The following is a 12,603-nucleotide window of genomic DNA, read 5'->3' on the forward strand; positions in this document are numbered from 1 at the left end:
TCAATATGACAAAGTCACTAAGTGGATAATTAGCAGACTGCTCTGGTTAGCATCTGTGAAGAATTTTCACACTGAGGAGCATAGGGGTTAGAGTGGAGGAGAGGACCGTTTGTTTAGAAAAATATTAATACAAAAGGCTAGTTATATTGCTAATAATTCTCTGTCCCCTGTTATAGGTGCATGTTTAAGTAAGCATTCTTTCAGCCTGAGACTGCAGTTAAGTCACAAGCAGGACATTACTTTGTTGCCACAAAAATAATTTGTAAATTCAGCATTATAACTCTATTGCTAGATCAAATGAGGAGATAGCTGGCAAGGCAGGAAAAGCCTATGTGGAGCACCTCTCTTTTAATAAGTAGTTTCCATACACCATTTTCCCAAGGGAAACAACATACAACAGTTGTTAATGTATGTTAAAGAAATGGTGTCAAACATTTTAAAGTCTTTCTAAAAAAAATTTAGTTATGATACTATCACCTCCTTAGAAGGCTCAAAGTGAAATCTCTATTCAAATCAGTGTCTTCTCTTTTACAAGTTAGTTTTTTTAACCCCATTTCTAATTCCTTTTCCTTCTTAGAATTATGGAATCTGGCCACTCATCTAGATTCTGGATATTCACGTGGATCAGTATGACAACGAACACGAGCATGCGCCATTCTGAAGGGCATATATGCTCTCCTCAAAATACCGTACGGAACAGAACGTAACCAGAATTGATAATCATAGAGAGTAAATCTCAGTTGGCTTTGAGCCTTTACATTTTACAGTTATATTAGAGCACCTTTTTCAAATAGCCAACAAAATGAAAAACCACTATACAAATGCTACATATGTCAGTGCAACTAATTCTTTAACTCTCCAGTGCTACCGAAGTACATCTGGAGATTCACATTTATAATTAAACTATTTTTCTCCCCCCATCCAGGTCGCTATCAGAGGCAAATCATTCCAAAATAAATAATTGGCCTGTGACAGGGAAGGGAAAAGAAGAGAAGCAGTGACACACACAGTGATTTGGCTGGACTTGAATGAACGTTTTTGTAAATATATTAAGTAGATTTAGTTAAAGCTTGATCATGTTTCTGGATTAGTAAAACAATATTAGAAAATTAAAAGGAAGTCATTCTTACCATTTCACATGCAAGGCCTCACTCCTGAAAATACTGGGTTCAGATGCTTAACATCACACACTTGTAGTCACATTGAGTTCAACAGAATTATTCAAATGTGTAAAGTTAGGCACATGCATAAATCTTCACAGGTTCAGGACCCAATAAAATTACTGATCTTCTTGGTTTAATGATTAAGTGTTTATATTGCACTAACTTCAAGCAACGCACAAAAAGGAAATAAGTCATCTCGTATATGTATTTATTACTTTAGTTTTAAAGACTGATTATATAAACATATTGATATGTATATAAACACTCAGGGGTAGAGCCACAAAGGGATTTTTGCCACTTTAGACACCTAAATCCAACACTGAGATCCTCCAAACCCTCTCAGCTGCCACCTAATTCTGGATGTGCCTAAGTTGCATGGTACCTAAACTTTTGCCAGTGAACAAAGCTGCTTAGGTCCCAATGCCACCAAGTGGCTTGGCACTCTAGTTCACGCCTGAACTCCAGGGGAATTCCAATCTAGGCATTCCCTCATCTATCTCACTTGCGGGGGTCAATCTAGTAGGTGTTCTCAGAGTGTGCCTAACCCCACGGATTCATAGATATTTAGGTCAGAAGGGACCATTATGATCATCTAGTCTGACCTCCTGCACAACGCAGGCCACAGAATTTCACCCACCACTCCTGCAAAAAATCTCACACCTATATGTGTGCTATTGGAGTCCTCAAATCGTAGTTTAAAGACTTCAAGGAGCAGAGAATCCTCCAGCAAGTGACCCATGCCCCATGCTACAGAGGAAGGCGAAAAACCTCCAGGGCCTCTTCCAACCTGCCCTGGAGGAAAATTCCTTCCCGACCCCAAATATGGCGATCAGCTAAACCCTGAGCATATGGGCAAGATTCATCAGCCAGATACTACAGAAAATTCTTTCCTGGGTAACTCGGATCCCACCCCATCTAATATCCCATCACAGGCCATTGGGCCTATTTACCTTGAATAATTACCAAAACCATGTTATCCCATCATACCATCTCCTCCATAAACTTCTCAAGTTTAATCTTAAAGCCAGATAGATCTTTTACCCCCACTGCTTCCCTTGGAAGGCTATTCCAAAACCTCACTCCTCTGATGGTTAGAAACCTTCGTCTAATTTCTAGTCTAAATTTCCTGGTGGCCAGTTTATACCCATTTGTTCTTGTGTCCACATTGGTACTGAGCTTAAATAATTCCTCTCCCTCTCTGGTATTTATCCCTCTGATATATTTATAGACAGCAATCATATCTCCCCTCAACCTTCTTTTAGTTAGGCTAAACAAGCCAAGCTCCCTGAGTCTCCTTTCATAAGACAAGTTTTCCATTCCTCGGATCATCCTAGTAGCCCTTCTCTGTACCTGTTCCAGTTTGAATTCATCCTTCTTAAACATGGAAGACCAGAACTGCACACAGTATTCCAGGTGGGGTCTCACCAGTGCCTTGTATAACGGTACTAAAACCTCCTTATCCCTACTGGAAATACCTCTCCTGATGCATCCCAAGACCGCATTAGCTTTTTTCACAGCCATATCACATTGGTGGCTCATAGTCATCCTATGATCAACCAATACTCCAAGGTCCTTTTCCTCCTCCGTTACTTCTAATTGATGTGTCCCTAGCTTATAACTAAAATTCTTGTTATTAATCCCTAAATGCATGACCTTACACTTCTCACTATTAAATTTCATCCTATTACTATTACTCCAGTTTACAAGGTCATCCAGATCCTCCTGTAGAATATCCCTGTCCTTCTCTAAATTGGCAATACCTCCCAGCTTTGTACCATCCGCAAACTTTATTAGCACACTCCCACTTTTTGTGCCAAGGTCAGTAATAAAAAGATTAAATAAGACTGGTCCCAAAACCGATCCTTGAGGAACTCCACTGGTAACCTCCCTCCAGCCTGACAGTTCACCTTTCAGTAGGACCCATTGTAGTCTCCCCTTTAACCAATTCCTTATCCACCTTTCAATTTTCCTATTGATCCCCATCTTATCCAATTTAACGAATAATTCCCCATGTGGCACGGTATCAAACGCCTTACTAAAATCTAGGTAAATTAGATCCACTGCGTTTCCTTTGTCTAAAAAATCTGGATGGCCGAGATGGTGCTCCTCTTATACCCAAGCAGCCCAGTGGTTAGGGACTCATCTGGGAGGTGGGAGCAAATACCTCCTCTGGCTGATACAAAACAGGAATCTGAACCCATCTCTCAGGAAGAGCGTCTTAACTACTGGGCTGTGGGATATTTTGGGACAGGTCTCTCAGTCTCTCTTATTGAAACTCTTCCAATTGTACAAGGAAATATTAATTGAAGCAGTGGGACTGAAATATGGGTCTCCCACATACCAGGTGAATGCCCAAACCACCAGGCTAGTGCAGAGGTGGCCAAACTTACTGACGCTCCGAGCCACATACGACAATCTTCAGAAGTTCGAGATCTGGGGCGTGCCTGCCAGAGCTTCAGCCACACAGGAGGTGCCTACTGGGGCTTCAGCCCTACTCCTGCTGAAGCCCCGAGCACCAGCAGGCACACCCTGCGGGGTTGAAGCCCCAAGAATCCCTCCCTGATGGGCAAAAGCCAGAGGTGACACATGGAGGTGGGGGCACTTGACCACACACTACCTTCTCCCCTTCCCCCCTGCAATTTTTTCCAGGGTTTTCTGGCCCCACTCTGTCACATGGTGCCACCAGGCTCCCTCCCTGCAAGGCAACTGCTGGAGCTGACAAACTGGGAACTGCGGCCACACGGAGAGGCAGAGGCAAACAGCTGGGAGCTGCAGGGAGAGCTGCTGCTTTAGTGGTTTCTTCTCCTTACAAAGCTAAAGCAGTGGCCCCTTCCTGCAGCTCCAGGCTCTTTGCCATTACCTGTCCATGTGGAGCTAACACCTGGGAGCCTCAGGGAGGGGCCACTTACAGTAAGAGGGTGGGAATGCCTGGGGGATGTGTGATTCATGCTGTTGGGGGGAGCGAACCTTTAAACTGTGCCCCCCCAACTCTCAGCAGGCACCAGTCATCTCTGGCCGAAGCCCCTAGCCCCACCACAGGGCACAATCCCCGAGCGCCCCCCAATCTGGTAGGTGGAGAATGGGGAGGCACACTCAGGCCTGGTCTACACTGGGGGAGGTGGAAATCGATCTACACAACTTCAGCTACGTGAATAACGTAGCTGAAGTCGACGGACTGCTGCCGCTCCCCCGTCGACTCTGCCTGCGCCTCTTGCAGCGCTGGAGTACAGAAGTTGATGGGAGAGTGCTCAGGGGGTCGATTTATCACATCTAGACTAGACACGATAAATCGACCCCTGCTGGATCGATCGCTGCCTGCCAATCCGGCAAGTAGTATAGACATACCCTAACTGTAAAAGGGCCACATGCAGCTCGCGAGCCACAGTTTGGCCACCCCTGCTATAGTGTATAAGGAGAAAAAACCACCACCTACTTCATGGACTGACCCATCTTAGACCCCTAACATAGGGGAGTGTTCACAGCTGTGAATCCCAATGAAGGGAGGTACCTCCCTGCAGCCCAGAATTAGGCACCTAAGCTCCTCACTTCTACATATTCTATTGGCTATCCTAGGTGGCTCCCAGCTCAGCTGCCTGACTCCCAGGAAGCTCATTCTCAAGCACCTAACTCTCCCCAAGCATTGTATAGTGAGTCTGAACACCTGACTTGGGTCTGTGGATTACGTTATGTGGCTGGGCATTTATGGCTATATCTACATTTAAACTGCTACACCGGTACAGCTACAGTGCTGCAATTGGGCCACTGTAATACTGCAGTGTAGGCACTTACTACAGCGAGGGGAAGGGTTCTCCTGTCACTGTAGTTAATCCACCTCCCCGAGAGGTGGCACCTAGGTTAAGGAAATAATTATTCCAATCAACCCAGCAATGTTTACACGGGGTGGGGGTGGCTTAGCTAATCTTAGCTACATCGTTCAGGTTTGTGGATTTTTCATAGCCCTGAGCAACGCAGCTGAGTCCAGCCTATCTTTTTAGTGCAGATCTGGCCTAAAAATTAAGCGTTACAATGCCTAAGTCCCTTAGTGGATCTAGACCTCAGTTTTATTGAGGTGTACTTATCCTCTACGCTTACTGCCTTATATACAGAATTATAAAAATAAATATAAATATAAACAAATAAAATAATGCAACCATCTAAGTAACTGGTGCCCCCATTCATTACTGATTATGGCTTTATCTGGAAGACACTCAACTGAACCACCATAAGTAAACTTTAAGAATTTTTACAGTATGGTATTGCAGGAAGAAAACTAAAGCTGTGCCCTCATGAATAAGCTTAAAAAAATCAAATGGGGGTAATGAAATAGACAAGTTACTAATATCAACAAGTCTTCATGATTATGTTTTAATCTAATTTCTCAGACCACTAAAAGAAATGCTATGGAACAAATATCTCCCTGTTCACAGATTCAGCTCTCTCTAAATTGTATTTTCAAGACTGATGTCTCAACATTTATGAAAGATAAAAGTATTTGAATCACTTAGTTTCAACATTATTCCCCCCACAATGCAAATTAAAACATTTTCCCTCTTTTAACTGCATCTTCTTTCACTATTTAATTTATTAGGCTGGGTAATATGCATTCCTGCTATGGTTTAGTTTCACATAGCCTTCATGCTCAAAATATCCTCACAAATGTAATGCAGTGCGTCATGTAACACAACCAGGAAAAAGAAACAGAACACATTTAGAGCAAGACCTTTATTCCCAGGAAGCAGAGCCTTGTTTTTCAAAATGAAGCTTGGCAAGCAGGCAAGATAGAAAACCCAGAAGAGAAACAAACCTGTCAGACTTTTTGATGTTTACTATTAGGTTAATTATTTTTAATATACAATACACCACATGCTGATTTTGAAAAGAGCAGAGTGGCTCTACCCTAGTTCATCATTTCTGGAACTAACAGGTATTTAGAGGCAGCGATTTTGCTTTTTCCCCCAGGTTAGTGAATGTTAAACACATTTCAGTCTCCATCTAAATTAAAGCCTTAATATAGTCTTCATACTTAGCCAAAGATTCAAGTCTGTATACATATCCATAGGAGAAAATAAATTGAACAAGGTCTGCAGCTCTGTTAATTTAGAGAGTTGCTATATTGGATTTTACATCATTGATATCTTATGGATTTTGCCAGAAGCTGGGAATGGGCGACAGGGGATGATCGCTTGATGATTACCTGTTCTGTTCATTCCCTCTGGGGCACCTAGCATTGGCACTGTTGGAACACGGGATACTGGGCTAAATGGACCTTTGATCTGACCTAGTAGGTCCATTCTTATGCTACAGGTCTTATTCACAGCCATAATAGAATTTACAGCTTGCAAAACGTGATTTTCCCCAAAAATCTCTCATGTTGGCAGACCCACTACACCTTTCTTCTATGCTCCTTCCCAGTAAGCCGGGAAAAATTTGCCAAACACCTTTTCGCCAGAGATTAAAGGGTGTGAAGGAAAAGAGGAGACAGGGAAAGGAAGGCCATCAATAAGGTCCAGGAACAATGCCTTAGTTAAAGAGACTCCTTACTCCCAGCTGTTGAGAAATGTAAGAATGCTGTTCCTGGACTCCTTTCAGCCTACCTTTCATATCCTTTGGAAGAAGCAGCTCTCTCCCTCCCAACCCAACCACCATACAGAGCCTCATGGCTGTTAGACAGGGTCTATCAATTGTACCCCAATATCCTGACCAATGAAAAGGGGTGGTGGAATTTCCACTTCCCTACCCCCGCATCCTTTATCCGTGTCAATCTGTAACATTTTCAAATGACCAAAATATAACACCTGTATTTTGCTGAGTGTTCTTATAATTGACCAATTATAATATTTTTAACATTAAAAACATTTTACAGAAGGTTTTCTTACGGTGAGAATTAAATAAACTAGTGTTTTAAAAAGAACCCACATGGATCATCAACAGGATTTGAATCCTCAGCCTTCAGAGATCAGCACAGACCACTACCACTTCAACAGAAAAAATGTTTACTCCTGTAGTTAATCAGCCACTAGAAAGGCATGCCACACACATTTTGCCAGGGGGTTACACAACTATTCAATACCAAAATGTTTGGATCAAGATTTTTGAGTCCTGTTTCTGACTCCGGAAAGGGAGTGCTGCCTAGTGTGTACATAACACTGCCAGTCTTCCCAGTGGAGTGGGAAAGTCAGCTGAATTCATCCAAAATTCCTGAAAAATCCAGTATACTTGAGAGATCTGTCCTTCACTTCGGGCCTGGTTTTGTGGTCCTCACCACGAAAACTCCAGTGCTACTACTCATAGCTTACCCAAGCAATAGAATGCAAACAACATGATTCTTGACAGTTCCTCTACCATCCAGGAGCTTCTATGTAACACCAGTGAAACTTACCACACTATTATTAATTTCAACCTGTTGCTGCTAAAGCAAAGAGTAGTTATGCTGGAACAGTCTACAGCATTAGGAAGACAGCGCTGAATTGGTTCACATTTGGAAGTTTTGCTTTTCAAATTAAAACTTCAGTTCTACAGAAATTGTAGATATTCCCTCATCCATATACAATACTGAGTGAGCAAAAAGGTTTTTCAAGTCCTATTTGTCATTTTTTCCCTCATCTATACTTTGTGTGTGACCTAAATAAAATATTTTAAAATAGTCCCTTACTTTCTAAACAAGTTCGTTTGTGACCATTTGAACTCTTGCCTCTACTCTCCGTAAGAATCTGTAGAAACTGTAGAAGAGGATTCTGGAAAATGGTGGTAAGAAGTGAAAGCTGAATACATCTTGAACCAAGATGATTCAATACTCAGATAATTTCAATTTCGGAGTTATAGGTCATCTTCCATAGTACAGCACTGTCATGCATTTTAAACTTTTTCCTCTCGCCCATTGCCATCACCACCTATGAGGCACTGTTATTTTCTCTTATCTTGACTCAGCTGAAATCCTCACGTCTTAATCACTTACTATCTTTACTACTGCACTTCATCATATGATCTTCCCAAATCTCTACTTTCTAAGCTTCAGTAGTCCAGAATGCTGTTGCTAGACTACTCACGCATTCCAGTGAAATCCATCATTTTTAACTGCTTCTGTATCCATCTTTACATTGCAACTTTTTGCCATCCTGATTTGTGGAGCTCTAAGAACCTATCCTATAACCCACCCTATCTTCCCCAGCCCTAAAATACTCTTCTCTAACAAGTGCATAGTCATTTTTCTAGATGTGAGGGCCTAGGGGTAAATGGACAATCATGCATGGTACATTATAACTCACAATTATATATTTAAATTATTTAAATATTTAAATGCCCCCCACCTTCCTGTTATGAAGAAAATATCTGAAAGATAGCCTCTGGTGCTCCTTATAACAGCAGCTTTCTAGAGGTACCCCATTTAATGAAGATATAATATTTAGTAGTCTTAGGCTACATCTACACTACAGCCAGGATCAACGCTCTGAGATCGATTCACCAGCGATCGATTTAGCGGCTCTAGTGAAGTCCCACTAAATTGACCATCGATCACTCTCCCATCAACTCCTGTACTCCACCTGAACAAGAAGCACAAGGGGAGTCGATGGGAGAGCGTCTCCAATTGGCATCGTGTAGCGTGGACCCCGCAGTAAGTAGATCTAAGTATGTCGACTTCAGCTATGTTATTCATGTAGCTGACATTGCTTAACTTAGATTGATCTCCCCCCCGTAGTAGATCTCCCCCCGTAGACAAGGCCCTCATAGGTACACTCCCTTAAACATCTCCCTCCTGTGAGCAGAGACAAGTAAACATTAACATATCCAAAGAACATAGTAGTTGTAAGAAGAGCAACAGGGACATCTATAGTAACTGGTTTCTTTGTCCGTAAAAAGCAGCAACCTGGACTTTTCTTTCCCTCCCTCCCACTATGAGGCCTCTCTACCCACCATCAAGCTGACCCTTTCTTATATAATCAGAGGAGAAGGAACTGAAGATGTGCCTGACCAGATTTTCTCTTCCCCCCAGCCCTACTCAGAACAAGGAATTTCAGGAAGCTAGAAAATTCTGTGGACTCATCTACACAGCATGGCATTGAGCACTAGAGGGGTGTGAATTCTAAAGCTCACCAACAGTTTGGTCAAAAACTGGCCCATGTAGACCCTTTCATTGCACACTAAAAATTCCCTAATGCATGTTAATGTAATACTGTTTCAACAACAGACATATTGAACAGTGTAGACAGCTGAGAGCGGAGTCTCCATCTGATGTCATCAGCAATGAGTAGCGTATTTCCAAAGAGCAAGAAAAGGCAGGGCATACTCCATAAAAATAAACTATACATGTATACACAGACTTTTTTTTAAAAAAAGTAATAGCCTTCACTGGACAACAAGTCCAATCTAACACTCACTTTTTTCATAACACAAGGATCAGCTATGCTGTAGCACTTTAAAAATCTCACCTTAAAAGCGCTCATCTTTAGATTATGGTTGTGAGACAATACTATAGGAAAAGTGAATGCTTGGCATAATACAGAGGTGTACAGTTCTGATACCAAGTGCCTTTGCCAGTAGTGTGCTTCTGCTGTTCACAAAATATTCTCTCTCTTAGGTGTTGCTGAATGGGTGAGACTTGTACTGTTGTGCTTAAGTCATGAGTCATGCAAGAATTGAATAAAGTGAAGAAGAGAAGAAATTAAAATAAGAGGAGCTGAGACCAGAGAGATAAAAAAACGCTTATAGGCAGGTGTCTGTATGATGGTTGTTTAAATAGAGCAAAGAACAAATTATATCTGCATACTGGTAAAAAAAGATATTAAGGATCAGTAAATTTGAGAACATTAACAGTCCACTGGCAGAGAGAGAAAAAGGGGTGGCCTAAATAGGTGCTTTTATGATACATCAGGCCTTTACGCAGCTGTGTGGTAATCACTCCCAGTAAATAGTTGGAACAATATACAAGTCCGTGGTGACTCACGAGTGACTTTATGGCTTGGAAGTTATTCTTCTTGGAAGCAGAAGTAAGTTATTACATTCTGCCCACTGTGTATTGTAGCTTTCTTTATATTACTCCCTACATATTTTCATTTGTTGTTGACTTAAAGACATGCTGTACATTTGCAGTGCTCTTGTATCCATGTTGGTCCCAGGATACGAGAGACAAGGTAGTGAGGTAATATCTTTTAGTGCATCAACTTCTGTTGGCAGAACAGATAAGCAGAGGTGTTAATTCCCACTTCATTTGAAGTGGTTTCTTGCAACATGTGTTAAGTCATTATGCTTAACAATCTGTCCCACCTTATATTTAGCTGTGACACTCTGATTACCTTCTCCAGATCTGAAGAAGAGCTCTGGGAAGCTTGAAAACTTGTTTCCTTCACGAACAGAAGTTGGTTCAATAAAAGATATTACAATGAAGTGAGCTGTAGCTCATGAAAGCTTATGCTCAAATAAACTGGTTAGTCTCTAAGGTGCCACAAGTACTCCTTTTCTTTTTGCGAATACAGACTAACATGGCTACTACTCTGAAACCTCACCCACATTGTTTCAGTCAGTGAAAGTGTTATTTAGGTGTTCATCTTTTTTTCTGCTAACAAGTACTAAAGATATCATACTATAAACTATATACTAGAAAGGTATAAATTGTCAAATTATATTTCACGTTTGGGAAACTGTTAACAATAAAAGTAGCCAGAAACAGGAATTAGAAGTACTATGTCATACACAGGCTTTGAGGGAAATACCATTGACATATCTCAGAATGTCCAAATACAGACCATCTTTCCAGGGTTAAAAATGTGTGGTAGTCTGCACTAACCAATACACCTTGTGAGTCAATACAACATTAGTATGTGCGCTGGTGATGCAATTAAAAAGCAGCAACATGCCCACAGTTAGAACAAGAGGTCCATGCAACTATGATCAAAGCAAAAAGGCAGAAGTCTTCACTTTGAACAATAGTGCCAGGACCATTGTAAACAGAAGCAAAAAAAACATCTGTTGTGATAACAGCACCACTGTTTACTGAAACTCTCTTTTTTGGCATGATCACACTCACACTGGTCCTTATTTTTTAGCCTAATTTCCATTTCTTAGTTACTGTAGCCAATAGATCAACTGAAGAATTGAAGAATCAGGGTGGAAATTTTAAAATACAGAAAAGACTTCCTCCATTTCCCTATTCCATCTTAACAGTGCAGACCAGCGAATTTTATTCAGTGCACAATATATTTGTTTTGCCAATATAAGTTATCACATGACCCACTACATTTTCAGCAAAAAGCCAATTAGTTTTTTTACATACACACTTTAGCCAGGAGTATGACTCTATGTAGCAAAATCTTTTAACAACTGGGGTTTATAAATTAAAACTTGCTGATTTAGAATGAAATTTAGTAACTGGTTCTTTTTAAGTAGCGAACTAGCAGGTACACTGGAAGATCAAACTGAAAAACTTTCAAAACTACATACAAACTATAGACATAACACTATAATTTAAACTTCTTGATAGCACTTTGAACAATTTACATTATCAAGTCAGATGAACATTTTTGGTCTCCTACAAAAAAAAAAAGGTAACAACTAGATAGTCTCAGGAACTTTGCTACAAGAAAAATAGGATATTGATCTTACCTTTAACACTTTTTCTATTAACATCAGCACCTTTTTCAAGCAAATACTGAGCAATTTCTTTGTGTCCTTTGTAACATGAGATCATCAGGCATGTGTGCCCATGTCGGTTTGATACTTCCAAATCAGCTTTATGCTCCACAAGGTACTTTACTATTTCCAGGTGCCCATCAAAACAGGCTGCCCTAAGTGGGGTTGAATTTGTCAGTGTTGTGTTGTTGACAGATGCGCCATGATCTAATAGACATTGGACTACCTTCAAATGACCAGCAGCAGAAGCTGCCCATAATGGAGGAGCCCCCTCAATGGTCTCACCATCAAAATTCACCGAGCCACCAACTTCTATAGAAGCACAGCAATGCTCCAGCAAGTATTCCACCATATCAAGGTGTCCATAACGGGCTGCCATCAAAAGTGGTGTAGCACCACTAGTTTTTTCAGACATCAGCAAGGCCACCTCTTCTTTGGTTTTGTTTGCCAGTAACTTTGCAAGGAGCCGCAGTTTGCCATCACGAGCTGCATTGAACACTGCTGTCTTTAGATCCATTTAGTCTGTGCCGCTTTTATCCTTCAGTGTCACAGATAATGGGACTACTGGAACTACAGAGTCCAAACAGAAGACCCACACGCTTTTCTTCGATCTGTGTTATCTCTGTGAACAAACATGAAGACTCCGATCTTAGGTCCTAACAATTCAGAGCACAGACTGTGCTCAACAATCTGAAAGATGAAAGAAAATTGAAATGGTTGGGTTTTTTTTTTTTAACCTCTTTAATACACTAAATCAGTGGGTTTCAACCTGGGGGCGGGGGGGGGGGTCCCGTGGACTATGACTAAGGGGGGCCGA

At 41.3% G+C, this 12,603-nt stretch overlaps 1 protein-coding gene across 1 annotated transcript in view; it reads right to left on the reverse strand.

The window, feature by feature from the left end:
* The window catches only part of FEM1C (fem-1 homolog C), a 31,946-nt gene that overhangs the window by 18,485 nt on the left and 858 nt on the right, over positions 1 to 12,603 (reverse strand). Inside the window, exon 2 of the mRNA XM_074952982.1 lies at positions 11,760 to 12,476. Within this exon, the coding sequence (XP_074809083.1) occupies positions 11,760 to 12,303 (544 nt within the window). The 5' untranslated portion in view covers positions 12,304 to 12,476. The remainder of the gene's footprint in view (positions 1 to 11,759; positions 12,477 to 12,603) is intronic.

This window comes from Natator depressus, chromosome 5 (genome assembly GCF_965152275.1).
Source record: "Natator depressus isolate rNatDep1 chromosome 5, rNatDep2.hap1, whole genome shotgun sequence".
Classification (NCBI taxonomy): domain Eukaryota; kingdom Metazoa; phylum Chordata; order Testudines; family Cheloniidae; genus Natator; species Natator depressus.